The following is a 27,776-nucleotide window of genomic DNA, read 5'->3' as shown; positions in this document are numbered from 1 at the left end:
GTGCCCCGTCCATGTTTAGAGAAGTTAGTGAAGCTTCGACTGGAACTGAACACAACTCAACAACGACACCTTTCACACACAACTAGCCACCCACAACTCTTTATTCTGCTTTAGTTGAGTTCTGACATTCACTTACTAAATGCTTTCACCGGTGTTAAGTTAAATTATCTTTAAACAACAGCACATACAGACTTAACGGTTCGCTTAAATCTACCTTCTTTTATTTTCGTCACTTCTCCGGTGTTCGGCTCTTAAATGGGGCTGCGGATGTTCGTCGTTCCCCCGGACATGATTAAGGCTGACTAGGCTTTCCTGACCCTGTCCGCGGGGGTCGCATCCCCTTGCCAGGTGTCGTATGAACCGGAGCGGAGCGGCGGCGGTGCGGGGCCGGGGGCTCCGCCAGCAGTGTCGGTCTTCAGGATGAAGATGCCCCGGGGAGGACGCCTGTTCCTGGCGACGTGCCTCGGCTCACTCTTCGTACTTGTGCTTTACTTCCAGAGCATCACCAAACCAGGTAAAAAAACAAACAAACAAAAAAATACAGCTGGAAACACACTTTTATTATATATACAACTGACACTTTTATTTTATATACAACTGACACTTTTACTATATATACAACTGACACTTTTATTATATATACAACTGACACTTTTACTATATATACAACTGACTTTTACTATATATACAACTGACACTTTCATTATATATACAACTGACACTTATATATACGACTGACACTTATATATACAACTGACACTTTTATTATATATATACAACTGACACTTTTATATTCAACTGACACTTATATGTACAATGACACTTTTATTATATAAACAACTGACACGTATATATACAACTGACACTTTTATTTTATATACAACTGACACTTTTATTATACATATACAACTGACACTTTTATTTTATATACAACTGACACTTTTATTATATATACAACTGAGACTTTTAGTATATACACAACTGACACTTTTATTATATATACAACTGACACTTATTATATATACAACTTACACTTTTATTATATATACAACCGACACTTTTATTATATACATACAGCTGACACTTATATTATATGTACAACTGACACTTTTAGTATATATACAACTGACACTTTTATTATATATACAACTGACACTTATATATACCATGGACACTTGTAGTATATATACAACTGACACTTGCATTATATATACAACTGACACTTTTATTATATATATACAACTGACACTTATGTACACAACTGACACTTTTATTATATATACAACTGACACTTTTATTATATATATAACTGACACTTTTATTATATATACAACTGACACTTATGTACACAACTGACACTTTTATTATATATACAACTGACACTTTTATTATATATATAGCTGACACTTTTATTATATATACAACTGACACTTGAGCTCCATTTACATCAGAAGTAAAACTAGTAATGTGACGTTCACGAACGAATCGAATCTTTTGAACGGCTCTTTGAAATGAACGATGGGAACCAAGTCTTTGTAAAGAGCCGTTCATTTAAAAAAATTTTTTTTTTTTAAGGAGGGAGTATCTGATTGCCTGTCAATTTAGCGTCGCTGGGGAGGCATTGGCTTTATATACAGAGTAGAAGTGAGAGAACTGATGTGGTATCATTTTGATATTTACATTAGAGATAACAGGTATTTTGCAATGTTACTTTAAGTATTTTATTTGCTCTACAGTTTTTTTTTAGGCATTTAACCCTTTCATGCATAGTGGTCACTACAGTGGACAGCTGTTCAAAGGGGTTCTCTTATATACTTATGGATTTTGTTGTTTTATTTCCATATCAGCCAACACAGTGGACGCTTATGTATCGTCCCATACACTGTAATTCATACCATTACTGTAAATTTGCTGTTCTAGATAAATCTGATCTGCAGTAACATGTTTGACTGTTAAAAAAAAAAAAAAAAAAAAAAGCTAATTGTTATTAAACTGTAATTAACAGTTTTGTTTTGTTGCATATTATCTCCATGCAGGTATTGCTAAAATGTGAGAAAACATCAAATTAGCAGCATTAAAAATGTTTTTACCTCATAGTATATCAGTAAATACATGTTTCTTTGCTTCTAAAATTAAATGCATGATGTCCAGCTGAGTGGACATTTTTATAATTCCATGAAAAATAGGTTCATTAAAAAATATACAGTCACATTGTTTTTTTTTTTTTCATGCCTATAGAGGAATAAAAACACTCAAGAAAAAAGTCTTGACTGAGGTCCTCATAATTCGTGCATGAAAGGGTTAAGTACTGTAATTGCAGTGATCAGTCACTGTTGAGTTTTGTGCAATTTTTTCTGTATGTTTACACACATTTATTGTTCTTGTTTTGAGGAGAATGAAATGTTATTTCATTAGAAACTCTTATTTTCTTCTTCATTTTTAGGCTACAGACTAGTCCACATAATGTACCGTGATGTTTTTTTTTTTGTCAAATTCCAGCATTTGCCTAATGTCACCTCTCATGTCATGTATTTAGCCCACACATTTGAACTAACCTTTTTTTAAGATAATATTTACTGCCACGCCAATTAAACACCTTTAAAATGTAATGTCAATCATCACATGCAGCCTATTTAGTCATTAAAACATTGGTGTTTCAAAATGATGCAAAAAACATAAAAGAGCCAGTCTTTTGAACGACTCTTTTCAGTGGACAGCTCCCTTCAAAGAGCCAAAAGTCCCATCACTAAGTAAAACTAACATGTAGCTTGTGATGATATTTGCGTTAGCCCTCAGGGGGCTAATGTAGAAATGATAAATCAACATTATATCAATCTTATACACATCTTTTATTGAACTAGAATGTGTTTTTGACCTTGTGAATAATAAATATACATCCTAATTACTCAAAAATAGTGACTTATTTGTGCACCTTTTTTATAAGCTCAGTATTACATTCAACTTTCATAAAATAATGCAGTTGCCTATAAATATTATGCTTGAAATAAAATAAAATAAAATAAGGGTTTAGTCTTAAAATGTGCATTTAAGGATGGACTTAAACACCTGTAAATGTTGGTGTGCCTTTGTGAGACGGAGGACATTTGCAGAAACATAATGAAAGGTGAATGAGATGAAGTATGAATAAGCCCACTGTGAACACTGGAATGTTTTGAAAGCCCCCCCCTCCCTCTCTCCCAAAGACCCCCTGCATTCCTCTGGTTTCCCCTCTCCTCTCCTCCTCTCCTCACCTCTCCCTCTTCTATCCACTCCTCTCCTTTTGTTTTTTGGGGCCGAGCTCCTTCTGGACACTGAATAACAGATTGTCCCCCAGGGAACGACAGACTCAGGGAGAGGGAGAGGGAGAGGGGGAGGAATCACATCGCAAAGAAAGAAAGACAGAAAAAAAGCAAGAAACAGCAGGGTAGAGATAACAGGTTTCCTCGTAATATGTACTGAAGATCTGGTTTACGGCCACAGAAGGGGAGGAGGAAGAGTGTTGATGCACACGAGCTGTTTTCTGTTTGGAACATAGAGAATTGAGGGCGTAGTGGGTTTGAATGCGATGTTGAGCAACTCCATCACTCAGGGGGTTTCGTACATTTGTAGAAATTCATATCAGCAGAGGGAAGTAATGATGTACAAATATGTTGTTACTGTTGAGGATCATTTTCAGGCATTGTTACCCTTTCTAATTACTTTTTTCAGAACAGGCTTCATGTCATTGCCATCCTAACATCAAGACTGAATTCAGCATAAATGATTTGGGACAATAACTCATATTACCAAATGTAACAAGACGATAACAACATATAACATCGATGAAGTGATACGTAACAATAATGAAAGCACATTTTGCGTTTGATTTTGTTAATGTGTCGATGTGATCTGAAGACATATTGAGCCAGATGAAAAGAGTGTAACTAGTAAATCTATGTAAAATTAGTAAAAAGATGCAAATAATGTCCAAGAGCCGACAAGATGAAAATATATCTGGGTGATCAGGCCAAAAGATCATCTGTGTTTTGAGATTGAACCACAATTTACAATCTGAAGTATATTTTTCTGAAGCTTTATAAAATGTACAGCAGTTATAACCAAATTACAGTGAGTTTTGCTCTAGTTTTGTCTGGTTTCTGTAGGTGTGTGATGGCTGTTGTTGTGATCCAACTATTAACTGTTGCATTTTTAAATCATTTTAGATTGGCATCGTTACAATACTTTGAAAATATCCAGATGAAGTAAATAAGAGTCCCCATTTTCTTGTACGTACAGCTGCATTGGTCCCATTGAGCCCAGACAGTGGAGGCTAAATTTGTCTCAGTGGAGTTTTGTGATAAATCAGAATGTTTTTACACTCTGACATAACTCCAAATCCTTTGTTTAAAGCAGACCCATAAATAAAAAGTCACTCTTCAGCAGTATTAAACAACACATTACAGAAACTAATGTGACTAAACTTGAACACTTGAACACACAGACACCAAATATGACTATAAATGGAGTGAAATAAACAATGAAACCAGAAACCTGTGTCCTCAACATTAATGCATCCAACATTTAGTTTAGTAGCTGAATATGACATAGTAGAAATTTCCTTCGAAGATCTACTTTTATACTTCCTTTACATCTCTAGTACTTTTCCACTTTTACCGCAGTAAACAAGAACTTAAATCAATTCATTTTAATACAAATATCTTTACTTCTTCTGGAGGAAACTATGTAGACTGTTCCTACCCCAGGTCAAAAGTCATTACTTTGATCTAAACCATAAACTGTGAGGATGATTATATTATTATAAATTAATACTAACTATGTTGCAGAAACCTGAATTACAATCTTAATTCCAGTATAATTATTTGCTGGCATTAACTGGGGTCTCATTTGAAACATAGACACACCTGAATCCTCCACAAACACACAGCCATGGAAAAGTTCAGAACCGCCACAGTAAATCAACTTTTACAGACCATCACGCTGCGAATCTGCAGAGCTGTCAGTCGCAGACACACAAACCACATGTTACTAAACCTACAAGCAGCACACGTTGGAACTGCCTTTGACCCCCCCGCCCCCCACACACACACACACACACACACACCCACACACACACACACACATACACACACACACACACACACACCCTTCCAACCAATGCCACCCCCTCCCATTTACTGGCTGTATAGCCTTCCTGCCTGTCTTGTCTTGCCTGAGTTGTCGAAGTTTCAGCCCCACCAGCAGCCGCTCAGGCCACATTAAAGTGTGCCGGGGCCGCATTAAAGACGGCTAATTCACAGGATGTCAACAAAGCACAAGGCTTCAGTAATTACTGTGTATCTAGTCCATGAGGTTTGGAAAACCAGCACAGTAAATCTCATGGTCTGTGCCCTGATCTTTTCTTTAGACCTCTCTCTTTGTTCTTTCCGACTTTGTTCAAATGTGAAAGTGAAAGAGCAGAGCCCTTAAACTCACAGTGAACTGAAAATGTCACTTTCTGTGTAACCTTAGGTGTTTTATTTATCTGTTTCTTGTTTGGCACATATGTTACAGATCATTTTTGTATCTTTATGTGTCTAGTTTGTCACTTCTCCCTTCTGTTAAATGCCCACGTATTTCAGATGAGTCATTTTAACTTAATCCCACCCATCATATAAAACCACACTGACCGTCGTGGGTAGGTTGTGGTGCATGGTTGTGAGCAGAGTTAAGACCACAATAAGAACCTTGTTTACCTTTTCATGGCTAATTAATGATTTAATGGACCTTTTCCACAATGTACATTTTATCAGGTCTAGTTTTTACCTTCAACTCTAGCTGAAGGGTATTGTCATCAGTTTGTCATCCGTCTGTCCATCCGTATGTGCAAAAACTTTGGTCATGCACCTGTGGTTCTCAACCAAGGGGGTGGCAGCAGATAGTCAATGATAAGGAAACCCTGGCATGTGTGGACTGAAGGCCATGGCTTTTTAGGGCCATGGCTGCATTTTAGGGATTAACAGGCCAAAATGTGAATAATATCAGAGGTGGAGCTGTATACTGATGCTGTAGATCTGCACAGCGATTCCACACCCACTAGTGATTGGTTCAGCCTGTGAGATGTGAGTGAAACCTCCCAACGTAATGAAACTGTCACCAGTGTCTATTTTACTCTCACATACGTCACATGACTATAAGTGTTAGTTTCCACATATCGGGCCAATGATGGGACAAAGTATCTAAAGTGTGGTCTGCCATACATTTATCACCATATCCAAGGTGAGTAATTCTGCAGTTGTGTTGAGTACGGCAGCAGACTCTGAGTTCACAGAAGGAAAAATCACAGGTGTTAGTACTAAAATGAATGACAGCTCCGTTGGTCGCAGTCAGACACTGTCAGTGTGATGAAGAGCCAGGATACCCAATACTAAGTACTTTTCCTAGTGATGATCCAGCACGTCTTCACTCAAACTTAAGTAATAAACCATAAAAATCTTAGACTGATGTTTGAAACCTTTTACATTTGAGGCCTGGTGTGTAATAGTGTTAAAGATTAATAAAAGGAGTTCCTCAGCAGTAGGGTGGACTTAAATATGATAACATGGTGTGGATTTGAGTCACACTGAAGGCGGAAAATAAAAGAAACCTGAGGAAAATGCACTGTTTATTTAGTCAGTGAGAGACTCTTAATCAGGAGTTTCCCCAGTGTTTTTAGAGGGTTTAGGTACGGCGCTTTTTGTTATTGATTTTTGGCTTAAAGGGGTCATATTTTGCTAAACCGGTCAGTACCTGTCATACGATAGCTCTGCCTTGAAGGATCACTTTTACCAATTTTTAACCTGTTTTTACGGACATCTCTTACCTTTTTACCGCATGAATTTTAACTGTATATCCCTGGGCTTTTATAATTCAAGTGTTTTTAGTAATCGAGCGTCTGTATTTTACGATCGCCGAATAAGAAACCGGGTACACATTGGCGCCAAATTCACATCTGGAGAGCCTGGTCTTCCACTACCAGAGCTACAATGCCAACAACACCTCACGATGACAGTGAGCCTCTAAAAAGAGCGAATAAGAAAATAGCAGACCTGAAGGAAGATATCCATCGTCTGTTGGAGGAACTGCGAAGGAAGGAGTCCCTCCTGTCCAGCTTCACAGCTCGTTTTCCTCGGCTGTCCGGCTTCATGGTTGCAGAGCACTCTAAAAAGTTCGCAACAACATTGAGTGCAAGCCTTCAGGATACAATCCCTTGGGACCCTCTGACTTCCCGGCAGCCCTCCTGTTCAACCCCAAACCGTGGGTCATCCTGGGCTGAGGTGGTGGTCCGCGGCCGCAACCGGAGCGCTGATGGTGCCGCCGTTCCCCCTCAGCTAAGCCTCTCCAACCGCTTTGCTGTCCTGGATGATGACAACCCGGCTCACCCAGCTGATCCTCCCGTTCCTCTCCCATCCACAGACCGGGACACTTCTCCGCCGCCGGCTCACGCCAATACATCCACACTGCCGGTGGTGGATACCGCCTGTGGTGGCCGATCGGCAGAGGGTCCCACTGACAGGCCAACCCAACGTTCTTCCAAACGGTCCACAACCTCCTCCATCCGGCACAGGACCCTGGAGGAGCCTGAGCTCCGACGCTCCGGTGGGCTTCCTCGTCCGGACAAGTCCGGTATTCCAGCCAGCCCGGCCCAACGTCCTCCCCCCCGGACCTCGACCTCCTCCACCCGGCGCAGGATCCTGAAGGAGGCCGTGCTCCGACACTCCGGTGGGCTTCCTCGTTCGGATAAGACCGGGAACCCTCCCTGTCCTGATGCCGTGAGTCTGCCTCACTCCCCTGCCGGACCACATAGTCCAGCCGGCTCACCCACAAACTGTGAGTACCACTACTCCATGTCCCCTCGTCCTCTGTTTGAGCCCTCCACTCTGATCGTGGGTGACAGTATCATCAGACACATTCGTTTCGCCAACTCCATCACACGCTGTTTTCCTGGAGCCACAGCCGCACACATACTGGACAAACTACCGGACCTGTTACCGTCACTTCCATCCTCCGTAAAACGCATTATAGTTCACATTGGCTGCAATGACACAGCTCGTCGGCAGTCCGAGCTGACAAAAACTGATTTAAGACGCTTTTTAGTTTCCTGCAGAGCTGTGGCAGGTCAGTTTTTATCAGTGGTCCAATACCAACACTGTCTCGCAGCGCGGAGCGTTTCAGTAGACTCCTCAGCCTGAACACCTGGCTCCAGCTGACCTGCCGCACTTATGACTTTGGTTTTATCGACAATTTTAACCTCTTCTGGAACCGCCCCTCCTTTTACAGGGCCGATGGCGTCCACCCAAACAAACTGGGCAGCTCTACACTAGCTGGAAACATTCAGTACACTTTACACTCTGCCCCACGTGACTGACTGTTTACACCACACACCCCTACACCTGTGTTTCCCCCCTCACCCACTAAAACAGCTCACAGCTCCCCCCTTTGGTCACACAGCACACTCCCTGCAAAACCACACCCCGCCAGTCACATCCCGGTTTGGACAACACACAGACTCCTCAGACACCCACCAAAAGTACCCCGCTCAATGGACCCAGACAACCTCATCACTCTCACAGTCAATAACTCCAAAGCAACCACACCCCCAACCAACAACTCATCTGCAGCCTTCAGTATGGCACTTCTAAATGTCCGCTCTCTTTCAAATAAGGCTTTTATTGTTAATGACTTGATTTTAGATCATCGGATTGATTGTTTATTCTTAACAGAGACATGGCTGAGCACGGATGCACCAGCAGTTCTCACCGAGGCCTCCCCACCAAATTTTAACTTTGTATTTTCTATTAGAAAGGGCAAGAAAGGTGGTGGTACTGCCTCAATCACATCTGATGCCCTTTTTACCAAGCAAATTTCGTTTGATCAGTACCCCACCTTTGAGCACCATGCCTTTGTTTTTAATAACCCTGCAATTATCTGCGTCACTGTTTACAGACCACCAAAACAGTGTGCAGCTTTTATTGATGAGTTTTCAGAGTTTTTATCAATAATCCACACCTCTTACAATATGATTTTAATTTCCGGTGATTTTAATTTGCACATTGATAATGAGTCCGATAAGTTATCCAAAGATTTTATGAACTTACTGAATTCCATGGACTTTACCCAACACGTCATGCAGCCGACTCACAACAGGGGACACACTCTGGACCTTGTCATTAGCCATGGTCTGTCCACGAGTGTGTCCTCTGTTGTTGATTTGGCTGTATCTGACCACTACTGTGTGTTTTTTAGCATCACCGGTTTTAACAAAAGGGAGACCTCGGTGAGGACTGTGAGGAGGCGCTGTCTGACTCCTGAAGTGGCTGCAAATTTTATTGAAGTTTTACAAAAATACCCTCCAGTTCCTTTATCTGCATCCTGTGATTTTATTGTTGAAAATTTTAATAACAAACTTAAGTCAAGCCTCAATTCTGTAGCTCCACTGATTACAAAAAAGGTGAAAATAAAGCCTGCACCTCCATGGAGAAATGAGGAAACACGAACGTTGAAAAGAAAATGCAGGATGGCGGAAAGAAAATGGAGGAAGAACAAAATAACAATAAACCATCAGTTATTCTTGGAACAACTTCAAATATACAACAAGGCAGTCAGACAGGCAAGAAACACATACTTCGCCAATATAATTTCCTCACACAAAAATAATTCCAAACTCCTTTTCTCCACCATTGATCATTTAATTAATCCAGATATCACCAGACACTCTGCCACAACTGACTCCTTGTGTGATAGTTTTGCAGACCACTTCAGGAGCAAAATTGATTTTATCAGATCTAGTATTTTACCTGTCCAGGAAACCATTTTTAATAAGACTGATGGTCTACTTTTACCTGATGAAACACTGGACAGTTTTGCCCTGATTGATGCTCAGACACTTGGTAGAGTTTTCTCCCAAGTAAACCCAACCAACTGCCTTTTAGACCCAATTCCCACATCGCTTTTTAAGTTATTTTATGGATCCTTTGAAAGCGAGCTTTTAAACATTGTTAATTGCTCTCTTCAGACGGGCACCTTTCCTGCTGCCTTTAAAACGGCGGTGGTGAGGCCCCTTCTGAAGAAGAGCAACCTGGACCCAGACAATTTTAATAACTACAGACCCATATCCAACTTACCTTTTTTAAGCAAAATTATAGAGAAAGTTGTTTTCAATCAATTGAATGACTTTTTAAATAAAAATACCATTTTAGAAAAATATCAGTCTGGTTTTAGGATTAATCACAGTACGGAGACAGCTCTTTTAAAGATAGTCAATGATCTCAGGTGCAACTTGGACTCACACAAGATCTCAGTCCTGGTGCTACTGGATCTGAGCGCTGCTTTTGACACAGTAGATCACCCAATTCTTTTAAATAGACTGAGACACCTGGTGGGCCTCTCTGGTACTGTTTTTAACTGGTTTCAATCCTATCTCACAGACAGGAAATTTTTGGTAAGTATGGATACATGCTCTTCAGCGATCCATGAAATTAGATGTGGTGTGCCCCAAGGATCAATCTTAGGCCCCATACTTTTTAATTTATATATGCTCCCACTTGGGGATATCATCAGGAGACATGGCATCAACTTTCACAGCTATGCTGATGACACACAGCTGTATATTGCCATGTCTCCTGAAGACACTCGGCCAGTTGATGCCCTTTTTAACTGTATTTTAAATATTAAAACCTGGATGGCAGAAAACTTCTTACAGCTCAACCAGGGCAAAACTGAAGTTTTAGTTATCGGTCCTGAGGCTACGAGAGAGAAATACTTACCAAAATTACAAGCATACTCTTTCAACCCATCGGTACAAGTAAAAAACCTGGGCGTTATCTTTGACTCTGAGCTCACTTTCATCCCACACATTAAATCTATTGTAAAAACAGGTTTTTACCATCTTAAGAACATAGCCAGAGTTCGTCCAGTTCTCTCTCGAGCCAACACGGAGATGCTGATGCATGCTTTTATTTCCAGTAGGATTGACTACTGTAATGCCCTGCTTTCTGGTCTTCCCAAAGACAGAATCTCACAACTCCAACTTCTCCAAAATTCAGCCGCTCGAGTGCTGACGAAGACCAGAAGGCGGGCTCACATTACACCGGTTTTAAAATCACTGCATTGGCTCCCCGTGTGTTTCAGGATTGATTTTAAGGTCCTTTTAATAGTCTTTAAATGTCTTAATGGTCTTGCGCCTTCTTATCTTTTAGACTTGCTTTTACCCTATGAACCCTCGCGGACCCTGAGGTCCTCTGGCACTGGCCTTTTAACAGTTCCAAAAGCCAATACAAAAACCCATGGAGAGGCAGCTTTTCAGCATTATGCTCCTCGCCTCTGGAACAGCCTGCCAGGGAACCTCAGGGCCGCAGAGAATGTAGAAATTTTTAAAACCAGGCTCAAGACCCACCTTTTTAATTTGGCTTTTAACTGATGCTTCTGTTTTATCTACGCAAAGGTTTTATAGTTATATTTAATATATATATCTTAAGATTCTTTTAACCAGTGCTTCTGTTTTATCATTTTAATGTTTAATATTTTTATTATTTTCATATATGTCTTAAATTTAGCTTCTTTTAATCAGTTCTTTTATATCTTTTTAATGTTTCTTATTCTCCGGTGTTCCATCAGAGGGAGCCCTCCATGCCGGGGGGCGGCTGTGGACTCCGGGGGCTGTGGCGCCTTCTCTCACTGGGGTCCGCTCCTTTCTGGTGGGTGGGGGTCCCAGTTGGCCCTCTCCCGCTAGTTGGGATGCGGGGCTGTGTTGCTGGTGCCTGGTCGCCGGGGTCGGCGGCTGCCTCCTGGTGCGGATGGCTCCCTGAGACAGCGCCTCCTAAATTGATCTTTTACCTTTACTTGTACATTTTTGTTCTGGTCTACCCGTGCTCAGTCAGTCTTCTTAAGTATGTGTGAGCTTGTGGGTTTGCATGTATATGTGTGTGTGTGTGTGTGTGTGTGTGTGTGTGTGTGTGTGTGTGTGTGTGTGCGGGTGAGTGGGTGGGTGTGGGTGGGGGGGCGGTACTGATTTTTAAACTGATATGTAAAGCACTTTGTGCTACAGTTTTTAATGTATGAAAAGTGCTATATAAATAAAGATTATTATTATTATTATTAAACCCACTTTTATTAATCTTTGGTTCATTTATTTGTGTATTTGGACCCTAATAGTTCATAAAGTTTGAATTTGAACCTTCCAGGTGCTGCGAAGCTCTCTTTATATTCATTCAAAGTCGAGTGGATTTCTACAACCTGTTTTAATTCCTGCTTAATTTGTTACGTCTATAACTAGTTATGTCACGACATTTGCACATATAAGGTCAAGACTTCTGACGAACATTTCTCCGAGTATGACATAATTGTTTGTCAGCAGCAGCGGTTGTCGTCCATACTGAAAATAAGTCCAAACTTTGAGCCAATTACCTAAAATGTTCAGTTGTTGATTGAACGGGACAGAGCAGCATAGCCAGCAACCTGGAGGGGGGCGGGGCCTGAAGTGGCTCCTTTGCATTTAAAGGGCCAGCGCTCAAAACAACCTTTCTGGTGTCATTACTCAGAAATAGGGTTGAAGATGGACCTGTGGAGTTGAATTAATGAAGATTTCAGACCCAAGCAGAGCATTTACAGTTTATGTAGACCACAGGGAAATGTTTTAAAATGCATAATTCTATTTAAAAAAAAAGCAAAATATACTCCTTTAAAATAATGCTTTTTTTTCAAATTTTGTACCTATTCTACAGTATTTTGCAAATGAAGTCAACACATGTGTAATAATCCCTTTAAAAACCTATTTCCACTTTCTATTAGTGCTAGTGAGGTTTCTTTAGTTGCTAGATTTGTAGAAAATCTCAGTCAAGGTTTTCTTTTTCTTTGTAGTTACTGTGAATATTATGTGTCTTTGCTATAACATGAAAAGCTTGAAGCTGAATTTTCCAAATGTATTTCAATAATGACATATTGAGCAGTGACGTATGGGTTGGATTGTTGGGTAACAGGAGGAAATTTGGCTGAAAGTACAGAGAAAATACACTAGAATGTGAGTTTGGAGTTTATTGTTGTTTGTTTATTGTTGTTACATGAGATATGTTACTGTCCAATCCCATTCTGTATACAACGATATATATTTATTTCTCCTTTGAATTAGACGATCACATGTTTCATCTGTGTCCCTTTTTCCTAGAAACACACGTCTTCATATTAGTCCAGTGGATAACAGTTAGGGGGTTGGATCCAGTATTTCCAAAACCAGCTTCACTGACAAGTATTTCAAGTGTGTTAAAAAAAATCATATTCAGACAAAGCGTTGAAGAAATGAAGCTTTAGTGAAGGTGGGGAGTGGATATAGATGTGGTTGCACTCTCACTTCATCCCTCCTCTTTTCCTCCAAAGCCGACGTGTTCTAATTAAACCTACTGTTTTACAGACAGGAAGCTCTGTGTTATTATTGTTGGTCTTCTATTCTCTAACTTCCTGTGCCAACACCCTGAATCTGGCTCTCAGGAAAGAAATACAAATCCTGTCCTGCGCTATTATGAACCCATTAGTGAAGTGGACGTCTGATTTATTGCCCTATCAACTTATACAGATAAATCGCCTCATTTTGAGCCTTTAATCGTAGTTCGACTACTTGAGCTGCTGTTAGTGAGGCTTGTGGCTTGAGGAAATTGCAAGGTCCACAGTCCACATTTTGGTTTGTTTTTGACATTTGCTATTCCACTTTTCTTCTGTCATCAGTTAAATTAAACCAGCGCCGAACACTTGGTTTGTCAGTGGTGTCGGACTCTCTTTCATGTAGCTGACAGTAGAACAGAGTCATGGTGCGTGTACTAAAGTGTTTTTTAACCTTGGGGTTGGGACGCCTGGAATTCAAATGGGGTCACCTGAGATTTCTAGTAATTGATAAAAAATAAAAATAGAAACTTCATTCATTCATTCATTATCTGAACCCGCTTTATCCTCACTAGGGTCACGGGGGTCGCTTGGAGCCTATCCCAGCTACTTATGGGCGAAGGTGGGGTACACCCTGGACATTTCGGCAGTTAATCGCAGGGCTGAACATATAGAGACAAACAATCACTCATATATATATATATATATATATATATATATATATATATATATATATATATATATATATATATATATATATATATATATAAACTTACTAATATAAAATATATGTTGAGTTGATAGAGACAATCATAATACATAAAAGACATGACAAACTCTGAAACTAAAACTGAAGCACTGTGGTACTATTTATCTTTCAAATGTTCATTGTGGTCGGTTTCAGATGCTGCAGCTCTTTCATAATTCATAGTTTTAGTTATTGTTTGTTCAGTATTATTTTGCAGCGTTGTAAATACAACCTGGACTGACTGTAGATATCCTGACCAAGGAAAATAAAATTCTCACTTTGTGCAGTAATCTACACCTGGCTTTTCTGCCTCCGTCCATAATAATATACATTATATAGACTAAATGTTGTCTAAAATTAACGTTTATTTGCAACATAGTAGCAAACTATTACATGAGCAGAAACAAGGTAGTTGTAGCAAAAAAAAAAAAAAAAAAAAGGCTCTGTTTAGGATGTCTGGGGTCACCAGAAATTTATGTTAAAATGGGGTCACGAGCCAAAAGAGGTTGGGAACCACTGGTGTACTTGGAGTAGATGCTTGCTTATACATGTGTGTACCATCTCCAGCTCAGCTCAGGCTGTTGTGCTATTTGTGATTTAGTCGAAGGTGGAGTGAACTCATTAGCATTTGCTAAATGTAGATAAGTATAGATAAGTGAAAGGTACATTGGTGGCTGATGTGGGTTCTCAGAGCTGCTGTTTGACACAGGAAATCATGTTTTATCTAATCAAGTGAATCAGCAAAACCAGGCTGACAAAACATTGTACATATTTGTCACATATGGTAACACTTCTGCTCCTGGTAGAGTCACATTATTGTCTGTTTGCTCCGCTTTCATCTCTTCCAACCCTTCTACTTCTTTGGTTGAGTATCTGTATATGTGTGTACCAAGTGGCTTCCCTTTTTTTTTTTGATAAAACTTTGTGTTCTCCTTTAATTTCTAAACTTTTTGCTATTATGAAACATAATTTCCGATGTTTCTAGCATAATACAATGTACATTATTGTGATAAAAAGTGAAAAAAATATGAACAAGTGGTGCCAGGCACAACAAACCCCAACAATGAGGTGCTGTGCTTGAAAAATTTGAAAATTACCCTTAAAGTGGTTGAAAAGTTCTTGAATTTGACCTTGAAAAATGTGTACGAACCCTGTGGGGAGAAATCCATGTGTGTTAATGTGATCTCTCATCAGATTACTGCTGTTATTTGATAAAACATATCAGATTATCCTGATTACATGGTCACTTGAATAAAATAACAACCCAGAAATCAGATCATGATGGGAGTATTGGTGTGGATGTAAACAGGCTCAGTGATGTTAACAACAGCTCCACCCGCTCTGCTGGTGGTTGTGACAGTGATGGATTAAACTCCAAACAGAGGCTGTTCTGATGTCCTGAACCACACACAGACTCACGGCAGCATCTGGACCACCATCTTTCACCTAAAACCGACACACATACACATACTAAACATAATGCTGATTTAGCATTTAACCATAAACACACATATGCTTCTGCATTTGTTTTGATCCATACAGAGTGTGATCTGATAATTGCTCACATCAGATCTACTTTATGTGTCATGTACTCTGTTACGACAGTGTGACATGGACATGACGCTGACAGCTGTGATGTCTGTATGGGACACCACATGTTACACCTGTTACATATTTGTTGTGCTTTGCTCTGTGTGGTCCATCAAACATTTATTTGTTATTATTTCTGACACACACTATTGTAGAAGTGATCACTTTATGAGCGTTAGATGTGTGTTTGTGCAGAACCTGCAGATGTTCTAGTCTTTCGGTCCATGCTCTGGGCTTATTTGTCTGATGGAAACCAGGAACAGTAACAGTGATCGCTTGTTGCAGACAACCTGTGATACATGTGTTTTACTTTGTGCCTTGAATCTTCTGTGTCATCTCAGACATAACTGATTAAATTTTATGCTTGTTTCTGTTGACCTATGTCTGAGAATACTTCTGTTCAGTTCAGGCTGTGCACCTGAACGTGGCCCAGTCAGTAAATCTGTCACAGTCAGTGGGTTTACATGACACTTAAAGAAACATATTACTGCTAGAAAGTGACTAAAACTAAACTATAAGAGTAGATGTAAGTGTGTTAGCTCGACTGAAATCGATGTTTATATAGTCAGACTAACATACCCAGATACTGTGACCAAAGTGGATCTACTCCTGCAGACCAGTCAGACCACCTATTGTAGCAGAGGAGACATGATTTAACAAGTCAATGACACTCCTATCCTGTTTTCTGATTATGATTATGCCAGTTGGTATGGTGGAATGATTGCCCTAATAAATTTTAAGACCAACCTCCAAATACAAGTAAACAAGTGGTGTTAGGCACAACAAAGCCCGCCCCTCGCATATATTGTAGCTTATTTTGGCATGGATCCAGCTGATGTCATCATGTCTATGTGTGGTGTGGTGATGTCAGCTTATCAGTTGCCTCTATGTATGTGGCAAGTTTGAAGTAATTTGAAACAAAATTGATGCTTTTATAGACATTTAAAATTTCACCCATTATAAGTAAATGGGAGAAGAAAAAGAGTTTAAAAATGCATACATTTTTTTTTAATTTTGACCAACTTTTCCCAGAATGTAATGACATCTGTTTTGGGTCACTGGCAATCTATAAACCCAATTTGGTATGAATTCAACCAATAGTTTTGCTGCTACAGACATGTGAATTTTCACCCATTATAAGTAAAAGGGAAAAAAAAAAAAGATTTAAAAATATTCATAAAAAATTTTAACTGTGACCTACTTTTCCCATAATGAAATGACATGTATTCTTGATCACTGGCAATCTAGAAAACCCAATTTGGTATTAATTTAACCAATTGTTTTGCTGCTAGAGTGTTAACAAACAAACAAACAATCAAACCGAACCAAAAACAATACCCCTTGGCTTCCCTTCGGGGGGGGGGGGGGGGGGGGGGGGGTAATATATAACGGTTCTCCAAAACTAAACCAGGACTTGAGACCAGCAGCTGACAATCCCCCCCATAAATAAATCAGTATCAACCAACCAGCCCTAGTCCAGACCAGTCTATTAACTACACAGATAAACGCGTTAAAAGTATTCTGAAAACCACACATATTGAAATTGCCAGTATTCGTTTCTCCGATGACGTATTTGTAACAAAAGCATGACATTCATACTAATTTGCCATTCAACTTCCTCACCATCTGTTTGTTTCCCACATCTGAGTATTCTGCAGGAGTCAAATATCAGGGTGTTTTTATGGTGCGTGTTAATATGTTGGTATCAAATCCCTTCCAGTTTATCTGATCAGATTAAATTTAAAAAATGCCTTTAGGGGAAGTGTCTTTATTATTGTGTTTAACCTGAGTTAGTGTATTGTCTGTGGTGTTTCTGTTAAAGTTTTGGCTCTCTGGATTGTTTTCCAGATAGTTTGGCTTTGCAGTATTTTTGTCACATTTTGCAGCTTGAGGAGGATGAAGTGTAAATATTAGGAACCCTTCAGCATGTGTAAGTTTAAAAGGACATCACTGATTGTAAAGTTTCCTCAGTTTGTTTCTAATTTGCATCTCTTTGTATATGCCCAACATGATCATGTGTCTGTTGACCCTTGACCCCTTTATCTTTCCCATCTTCAGCTGTTTACATGTCACCTTCCTTTCTCTTTCAGTCATTTTCTATTTGTTAGTAATACAGACTTTTATAGACCTTGATCTGCTGTTAGAGACTTCAGTCATGTGGGTCTCATAATGACTTAAATTCACTTCAAATGTACTTCGGTGTAATTTCACTTCTTTATGGCTGTATTTACAATGATGAGCACAGAATCACCTCATGTAGGGGAAGAGTGTTGTTAAAAGGGAAGTGTGTTTGAGAACAAATGAGAGCACATTGTGGCAAACACACAAAGTGAAAGTGTTACTTCTTCAGCTGCCTTCAGTCTGATTAGTTATTATAAGTTAGCTGTGTGTTTATAAAGATCCAGGCTAAATGGACTCTTGTTTGGATGAGAGTACAACATGAACAGATCCTTCCACTGCCCAGAGGCCCTTGGTTAAGGCAGTTTATCTGTGTAGTAATAACAGGCCTCCTCTGCTTCAACAACTGTCTGAGTTGTGTCACTTCCTGGGTCGGAACTGGTGGTTTTCTGGTACGTGTGATGGAACACATGACCAACACAAAGCTGTGGTGTATTAGCAGCATCTGAAAAGTACCTTTACATCCAACTGATGGAGTGTTGACTCTACATGTGTAGGTGCTTACAGTCTTCTGTATTACAGCCTCTAGGTGGGTTTAAATAGTTGAACTGCAAAAAAAAAAGAAAATTGACTATGTATATAATGAACAGCAACAGAGAAATGGATATAGTCACTATGGTGTCAATCAGTGGTTTATGAACTGAAGTTTTGAAGTCTTGAGTATTTTACCCTCACAGCCACAAAAACTTTTTTTTGTTTTTTGTTTTTTGGCAGATGTGACCATATTTGGTAGAGGAGAAGCTCACCCAGCTAATGCCTCTGCTAAAATGAAAAAACATACCACACTGTGAAGTAAAATATGTTAAGTTAAACACCAACAAATCATTTTTTAATAAGAATAATTAACTTTAAAAAATATCAGTTACATTTGAATAAATTCAACAGTGTAAGATCACTGACTTCTCTCCAAAAATAAGAAAGTGAGTTTAATGTCTGTTGTGTGGGGTTGTGTATATGATCGCTCCCTTGACTACATGTTACAAAGTCATTTAATGGTCATTTTAGTTGAACTATAATTGAGGTCTCTATCTTTTATTAACCCAAAAAGACTCATTGCTACTTTTATGCCATTTCCCCAATTTTTTTTTTCTATATTTAATCTTTTTTAAGTGCTGTTCTCACCATTTTTAATGATATTATCTTCTGTATTTTGCATTTTTCAGTGTAAATCATGTATTTTCTTGTATTTAATTAACTGATCATGTAGATACTCATAAAAGGGTACAGTAATTTTAAAGTTTATTATATCAGAAACACAAGAAAGACAGCAAAATCTATCATTAACTGAACATAAGAACAAGTGTCTCCATCCACTCTCATTGATCCAACTCCATGAGTTTTACTGGTGAATCAATGTTGTAGAAGATGACGGTGTTTCCACGTTCACTACGGAGCCTCTGAACGTCCAAATGGGTCATATCTGATGAACATGAAAAGATGAGAAACTGCATTTTACAACAATTATTGACATGTTTTGATAGGATTAGTGGTTCAACAGGTATTAAAAGTTTTACGTTAGTAGATGGTTTTGGTCCACGGTGGATATTTGGATCTTTATGGGTTAAACAAACAGAAGTTTATTGATCTGACTCATCAGCTAAGTGAAAGCCAGGAACCACAAACATCAGAGCCTTCTGTTCAGTGTAAAACCTTCACTACATAATCAGCAGTAATTTAAAGATGGACCACTAATACACTTATTAGAATGTAAAAATAAAACCAGATGATACTAGAATGAATAAATGAATGGCCATCGGTGGTTTTACACTTTCTCAGACACTTAACCAGTGCTTGTTGCCCACTGTTGTACTGTATATACATGTTACATACCATTGTTATCACAACTATGCTGTAACTGTGTGCAGATTTTCCACACCAGAGCCTACTGGTCTTGTTTATTTTGGAATTTTGAAGCCACTGGTCATACTTGACTCGGGTCATGAGGTGATGGGAATTCTGTGAAACTGCTGGAACGTCCACCTTTTGTGACTTCATTTTTCTTCAGAAAAATATACAGACTAGAGGGAAGGACGGTCAGGCTTGGCTTCCATTTAGAGATGTGAGTCTGTTTCACACTAACCTCATCAATCATTACTGTTATACATTTGGGAAGTCACGTTCCAAATGAGTCTACCAGCAAAGCAGACAGAACACAAACTACAATAAATGTGGCTGCATTTATCAGCTTTTGTTTAGTGCAGACTTTAGCCCGCACACTTCAGTCAGAACTCAAAATGGGAGCAAAGTCCCTGATGTTAGTAGTACAGTTTATTTATGGATTGGACATGTATGTTTTTTTCTATTTACATCCATAGTCAAAAGTTTTTTCAGTACAGCTATCTGGAAATTAACAGCTACTATAAGACACTGTCAAGAATACCTCTGGATAATACTACTATACTTAGTGTTTTACAGATAGTACATGGCTGAAGGTAGACAGTACTACATGTACACTTGATGTAATGAGACATGAGTAAGACTAAACTGCTAATCACCCATGTTTTACAACAGCACCAACTGTGAATGCTTGGGCAGCCATCTGGAATTTTAGGCCCTGTCCGTACGAAGACAGTTTTGGTCATATCTGCAAAAGTTTTGTATCGGATAGGCCTTTTGTCCACACAAAAGCGGCGTTTTCAGTCACTGAAACCGCAACTTTTTGAAACCAGGTCCCAGAGTGGATGAATTTGAAAACATGTCTTCATCTATAAGACCAAACTGCAACTTTTCTAAAATGATGATGCCATAGCCCCACCTCTCTAACCTTTCACCCCGGAAGCAAGATGTCACTTCACAACAACAACAACAACAACAACAACAACAACAACAATAATGGCGGACTACAGAGTAGTTCTCGTGCTACAACAGCTATTGAGCTTATTGGAAATATTGAATCAAAATCTTCGGCTACTCTTTCATTACAATGAGCAACAAACAACCATAGCTAACAATATTCACTACATACTCTTGGATCTACCGCAGAGAGGGTCAGCCAGGAGGAAATATTGGATCAGACCTGGTAGACCCAAGCAACCTTTATGTGCATGGTCCACGTCTTCTCCATTTTTTGCGAGAGCATTACACCGCCACATACAGGCCTGGCATCAGTACTACATCGTTTTCAGTCATTTTCAGTGGTTTTGTGTGGATGCAGATATTTCCTGAAATGGCTATGTACGGAGCACTTTTTTGAAAATGACAAAGAAAAAGATTGGATAGGAAAAGATGCTGTTTCGTGTAGACATAGCCTTAATGTCAGGATTGATTACATTTGTTTGAATACATAAGTTTGGAATCTGCCATGGGGCCAAAGGTTGGGTAGGTGGAAAGTGTGAGGAGTAATGGGTGAGGTAATGGTTAACACTACCTTACTGACTGGTATATAAGTACATCAGACATTTTCTTTAAGTCATTTGACACTTTATTCAATAACCAGAAGTTCTGAAAGTCCAACCAGTCACAACCTGACATAAAAGCCTTCCTTTAGTCCAAAAACTTTACCAACAGAGGAATCACTTAAACATAGATAACCTGTATGCTACATTAGAGGGTCTACATAAAGCAAATTACACCACAGCAATTACTGACTTAGTAGCTTCAGAAAGAAGTTCAATACAAGTCCAAGAGAACGAGGCCTGTTTGGAGCCAATATCGCTTCAACAGTGACTTTACATCAGAGCTGCAGCCTTTGCTACCTGTTCGAACGGAAGGAACCTATATTTTCTGTTTTCTGCCTCCTCCCCTCATCAGTCTGAATAAAGCACTAAATGTTTCCCTTCATTCTTCCAGTTGTTGTACTTGAAAACATACAATAACCCATTAATATGGGCCGAGCCCCCACCGGCGTCTCATGACCTACTTTCCATCATCTTAAGGAAGTTCCCAGAGTTTGTACGATGCTTCGCTACTCGACACATTAATGACACCACTGTTTACTGAGGGCTTCGATTCCCCATTAAACACAATCCATTGCACTTTCAAAGTCTGTTGATTTGTTATTAATGGGAGATGTTTGTACTTTTTTTGCTGTCCATTGCACTTTCCCTAACTTTTTCTCACCCTGTGTACATTGTAGTGTACGTATAAAAAGCATGACATGTACTGTATTATTACTTTCCACCAGTCTGTTAGACATACGATATGACATCCTCTATCCCGACATCCTCAGGCCTAAGATGTGACTTTGATACAGATCTACCAAAGCTTTGAGCATGATCCAAAATGAATATGATATGTATCTAAGTGTGTTCAGATGATGTGGCACAGCTTCACCCTGAGGAAGCTGAGGATTTTGATGATTCATGTGAGCTCACGCAGCAAGGAGGGAGAAGGAGGAGGAGCTTCATCAGTCTCTGTGATTCACTGGCCTCTTACTGTGTCAAATACTAGTGTTCAAAGTGCTTAGTCACCACCGCTGTAACCGTTCAGCTTCCTCAAAATTACAGGAAACAGTCATGATTTAGAGCTTGATTTAAAGGTTGACCTAGACCTTGTAGACAATAGTTGTTTATATACTCTGTATTGAGAAGCCAACATGAGATTTGTCCACTTTGCAGCTAATCCAAAACCATGACACGTCTAGATTCTTTGCACCAAAAAAGGGAAAAAATATCTCCTTCTGGATTGCATTTTTACATCCTATACCCTTTCCCCTATTTTTTCTATTGCCAGCTTACTTATATGCTTTCCATATGATGCTGTGTGTGTTCTCATCGTTCTCTAGACTTCCTTTCATCTCCCTCCACATCCTTTGCTCTGTTAGACATAAAGAGGCCAACCAAACCTTCCTCCGTTTGACCATTAGTTGCAAACCTCTTCACTTGACTGCAATCAAGCCTGAATGGGAACTGAAGAGAAGAAGGGGATTTTAAGGTGGGGGGTGGATGGAGAAGACAGATGTGTTTACAGAGGCATGAGGAGGGAGGAGACAACAACAAAGTCCAGATACTCTTAACTCTTCCAACCTAGCTACCCCCCCCCCCCACACACACACACAAAAAAAAAAACAAAAAACAAAAAAAACATCCTCCATTGCATTAGACATCAGCCAAGCATTGCTGAAACCCACAGCCAATCACTGATGCATATCGGTTGTGTAATGATGGAAAGAGTGGATGTTCTTTCCTCCTTTTGTGCGCTGATTAATTTACTGTTGACAAAGAAATTATTTAATAAAAACTTAGTCTACAAGTTAGATCTTAAAGCACAAAGCAGAAGACGGTTCAACAGAGAGGGGAAAGGGGAACATTTCTGAGGAGTTATAGAGGGCGTTAAGAAGGAACACACTGTTCCTATGGAATCAGTAATGAGAGGAGGGAGGCTGAAACAGGGCTCACGTCACCACAGAGGCAGGACACATGGAAAGTTGGCTCTGACCGAACATCCCCATAACTCTGTATGGTCATCTTTACAGTGTAATTTAACCCTGTGTGCAAATACAGACACATTGTAAAACGTGTTTTTCATTTCTGACCTTTGTAGCCTATATGTTTATGAAAAAAGTACAATAATGTGGTGAAGTTTAAACTGAGTGACATCGTCCACAAAGAACCCACATGGAATAGATCAGACATACATTTACATACTGTTTATATTTAAAACACTAAATGTGCCATATCTACTGTTCTTAAACCCTGTGAGAAATTGACCAGAACATGAGGTTTTAAAGACATGAATGCTCTATATACTTAAAATGGTCTTTTCCGCACTTCACAGGCTGTCACATCATGACTGATTTAGATTTGTGTTTTTTCACTGTAGAACCTGGTGCAAAAACCCAGAGCACACGAGGGAAAAGCCGGAGGAGTCCACTGCAGACGCTCTACAACGGAGACCAGGTTAGAACAGAAACTTAGAACATAGAACAGCTCAAACCTGCCTGATGGTCCACAGTTCTGTGTGTAATTGAGGTAACTACTGGTGCAGTTGGAGATTATGACCAATTAAATACCCACCCCCCACCCCCCATCCCTGTAGTGGCCACTAAAACTGTGAAAATCTGTTGTTCAAGCTCGGGTTTGTGTCATATGTTGTGTAAAATCAGCTCTGGTCCACACTCAGATACAGTAGGTGACACTAACATGGTGCAGTATATATCTATTCCTGTCAGCATTCTAAGATTATTCTAAGGTAAACTTGGTTATTATTTTCAGGAGCACTAATGGAAACATAATTACCTCTTGCCCCCTGAAGGGGAAGCAAGGGGTATTGTTTTTGGTTCAGTTTGTTTGTTTGTTTGTTAACACTCTAGCAGCAAAACAATTGGTTGAATTCATACCAAACTGAGTTTATAGATTGCCAGTGACCCAGAATAGATCTGATTACATTTTGGGAAAAGTAGGTCAAAGTTCAAATTTCTTATGAATTTTTAAAATCTTTTTTTTTCCCCCCACTTACTTATAATGGGCGAAACTGCACATGTCTGTAGCAGCCAGACTATTTGTTGAATTCATACCAAATTGATTTCATAGATTGCCAGTGAACCAGTGTAGATGTACTTACTTTTTAGGAAAAGTAGGTCCAAGTTCAAATTTTTTATGAATTTTTAAAATCATTTTTCTTCTCCTATTTACTTATAATGGGAGATATTTCAAATGTCTATGAAAACATCAATTTTGTTTCAATTTACTTGAAACTTGACACATATAATAGAGGCAATTGATATGCTGACATCAGCACATGCATAGACATGATGACATCAGCTGGATCGATGTCAAAATTAGCTACAATACCTGCGAGGGGCGGAGTTTGTTGTGCCTAGCATTACTTGGTATGAATATTACATTCCATTACACTTGGATTGAAACCTGTTTTATCCTGAACTCTTGATAAAAATGAAAACTTTTGTCATATAATTCAGTAAAATCAGACCCTCGGTGCCATCTTTTTCTTCATTTTGCCTTCCATGCCTGTATGGATGGATGCCTTGTTTCTTTTGGCCTGATGAGTATTTTCTCTGTGTGTGAGATTCGCTGAGTGGTTTTACTCAATCCTGTGACTCATTAAAGTTCTTTGCAGATGCCAACCATAGGGATGTTTCCACACAACAATCAATAAACAGAATTTTAGTCCTTTTCCAAAATTTTGGCATCAATTTACATAAAGTCAACAAAAAGTCAACCTCAACTGTGCATGTGAAAAGAATCCTGTTGGTTTTATCACTGCATTTGTAAAAAGATGAATAAATGACCATAGAAAAAAGAACAAATAGTCAAACATTTTTATTAAACAGTTAAATCTGACTCAAAATTCTAAAGTAGGTTACAGTTCTCGTTCCAAAGCATATGTAGCATATTTTCCAAAGTATCAATAGCAGGAGGAAGTCATATACAAGAATGTATTCATAGCTCACAGTCAGGGGTGTATTATGATCGCATCAAGTCTTCAAATAATAATAAAAGTATCTCATAATGTTCACCTGCTGTATCGGTTGATAGTTTACATTGTAGCTCTGTTAGCTTAGTTCTGTTTTTAGACAGAATACAGCTACACTAAAACCACAAATCTCCTCCATTTTCTGTAGGTTTGTGTTGTCAGTAACTGGACTAAAGATTTATTTGGCGTCGAATAAATAAGATCAGAACTGTCACAGTTAAGTCTGAACCATGGATCAACAAATACCAAAGTAGCAAAGACAAGAACATCCCATAATAACTTTGTGTGTTCATAAATTTCATATTGAAACTCACCAATGGAGAACAAATTTTAGATCTGTGTCCAATGTCTCTTTTTTTAATCGCTGAATCACTTTATTTAGTTCTCTGAATGTCTTACTAGTTTTCATCTTTAACTCCTCACATCCTGCTGCTTTGGTTCAGTCTACACCTTCTAGTGGTTGATTCACAGTGACGCGTTGGCCCACGACTGAATAAAATCAGTTTATCTATTTAATATGTGTTCAGTACAATACACTGACACTGTTATTCTAAATACTCATAATTTTTCAATAATTTTAAAAATATTTTAAAGTACAAAGTCCACATTTAGCTCCTTTAACATGTTCTGTTTTACTTCAATGTTGGATTCACAAACTTTGTCGCAGAATCACAATAGTTGTGTTTTGTTATGAAACTGGTAGATCACATTAAACTGTGGCAGCTGCAGTTTATAGAATTAGGAGGAAACACAGAACAGTCATCAGTCTTCATCTGTAACAGTGACTGTTTCTGATTGAAGTTTGTCTTTTTTGTTTTCCTTCCCTGGGCCTCTGTCCATCCTCTGTCTGTCATCTGTCCGTCCTTTGTCCATCATCTGTCTGTCCTCTGTCCATCCTGGTTCCATCCTCTGTCTGTCCTCTGTCCATCCTGTGTCTATTCTCTGTCCATCCTGGTCCCATCCTCTGTCCGTCCTGGTCCATGCAGCTGGATCTGTCGGTGGCTCAGCGGTCCCTCCAGGGCCGGAGGGAGCTGTTGGAACAGGCCTGTCTCAGCCACACCAAGAAACGCCGAGTGCTTTCACCTGAGGATCTCAAACACCTCATAGTGGACGATAAACACAGCCTCATTTACTGCTATGTACCCAAGGTCAGTGAACATGATGTTAAGGTTTTTACCTACATAAAAATTCAGCCACAACTAGTTCATACTCTGATTTATGTGGGGAAGAAAATGTAAAAAATATAGAAAAACTATATTGTCAGTGTGAGCTGTACTTATCTGTACTTTTAAGTGTGTATTGTTGTTTCTTCATGACTTCCAGGTAGCCTGCACCAATTGGAAGCGTGTCCTTATGGTCCTTAAAAGTGAAGGCCACTACACTGACCCCCTCGCCATCCCTGCCAACGAGGCCCATGTGGCAGGAAACCTCCGCACACTTTCGGAGTTTTCCGTCTCCGAGATCAACCGGCGCCTTCGCAGCTACCTCAAATTCATTTTTGTTCGAGAGCCCTTTGAGCGCCTTGTGTCAGCATATCGCAACAAGTTCACCCGTAGCTACAACACCGCCTTCCACAAGCGTTACGGAACCAAGATCATCCGTCGGCACCGGCCCAACCCACAACCCGAAGCTCTGGAAAAAGGGAATGATGTGTCTTTTCTGGAATTTGTCCAGTATCTTGTGGACCCGCGTACTCAGCGGGATGAACCTTTCAATGAGCACTGGGAGCGGGTCCACTCCCTCTGCCATCCCTGTCTGATTCACTATGACGTGGTGGGAAAGTACGAGACTCTGGAGCCCGATGCTCAGGCTGTGCTCAGACTTGCTGGAGTGGAGGAGATGCTGCAATTCCCAACGTCTGGTAAAAGCACCCGGACTGACGGCAACATGGCAGCACGCTTCTTCAAACATGTCAGCCCCTTCTACCAGAAAAAACTGTTCAACCTCTACCGCATGGACTTCCTGCTCTTCAATTACTCAACGCCTGAATACCTCAGGACTCGAGGTTGACAAAAAGCCATTGAAATTTATCAGGGGTTTTGAACACATCCTCTCAAGACTGTTAGGAATAATTTTGCACTATTTGGTTGTGCGAGGATGATGTGAGTTTCTGGTTCAGTCAGTGGGACCTGAACAAATGAAACCACATTTTCTGAGAAGATGTGCGAGAATTTATCAAGAGTCTGTCAACTGAGGTGAAAGGATGTTATATCACAGTGTTGGTGGAAAAAGTGTTCATGTGAGATTTCTACATGCTCTTGTGCTTAGTTCACTTTTATTGTCCCCGTAGAAAAATCCAACACCTGCATTAAACCCATCTCTGCAACTGAGGGGACTCCAGGACCAGCTCCAGATCCATGACAGCACAGGAGAATTAACCTAGCATACATATTTTTGATAGCAATGCAAAAAAAGGGACTGGGATGAAACCTGCACAGCAGGTAGAGAACATGGAGACTTCACATAGGAAGGCCAACTGGGACGGCATTTGTTAATATTA

The 27,776-nt window shown here is 39.6% G+C and overlaps 1 protein-coding gene across 1 annotated transcript; it reads left to right on the top strand.

The window, feature by feature from the left end:
* Nucleotides 1-27,555, top strand: LOC115423200 (carbohydrate sulfotransferase 11-like). Its single transcript, XM_030139952.1, has 4 exons — nucleotides 1-514; nucleotides 23,663-23,739; nucleotides 26,263-26,424; nucleotides 26,600-27,555. The coding sequence occupies exons 1-4, from the start codon at nucleotides 421-423 to the stop codon at nucleotides 27,284-27,286; spliced, it is 1,020 nt and encodes a 339-aa protein (XP_029995812.1). The 5' UTR covers nucleotides 1-420; the 3' UTR covers nucleotides 27,287-27,555.
* Nucleotides 27,556-27,776: the final 221 nt, after the last annotated feature.

The sequence above is a fragment of the Sphaeramia orbicularis genome, chromosome 7, assembly GCF_902148855.1.
Source record: "Sphaeramia orbicularis chromosome 7, fSphaOr1.1, whole genome shotgun sequence".
Classification (NCBI taxonomy): Eukaryota; Metazoa; Chordata; class Actinopteri; order Kurtiformes; family Apogonidae; genus Sphaeramia; species Sphaeramia orbicularis.
The sequence above is the reverse complement of the archived record's forward strand: the minus strand, read 5'-3'. Positions and strand labels throughout refer to the sequence as shown.

Coding starts and splice junctions, on each gene's coding strand:
- LOC115423200 (XM_030139952.1), top strand. CDS start 421: ATGAAGATGCCCCGGGGAGGACGCCTGTTCCTGGCGACGTGCCTCGGC. Junction 515..23,662: donor CCAGAGCATCACCAAACCAG/GTAAAAAAACAA, acceptor TTTTCACTGTAG/AACCTGGTGCAAAAACCCAG. Junction 23,740..26,262: donor CGCTCTACAACGGAGACCAG/GTTAGAACAGAA, acceptor TGGTCCATGCAG/CTGGATCTGTCGGTGGCTCA.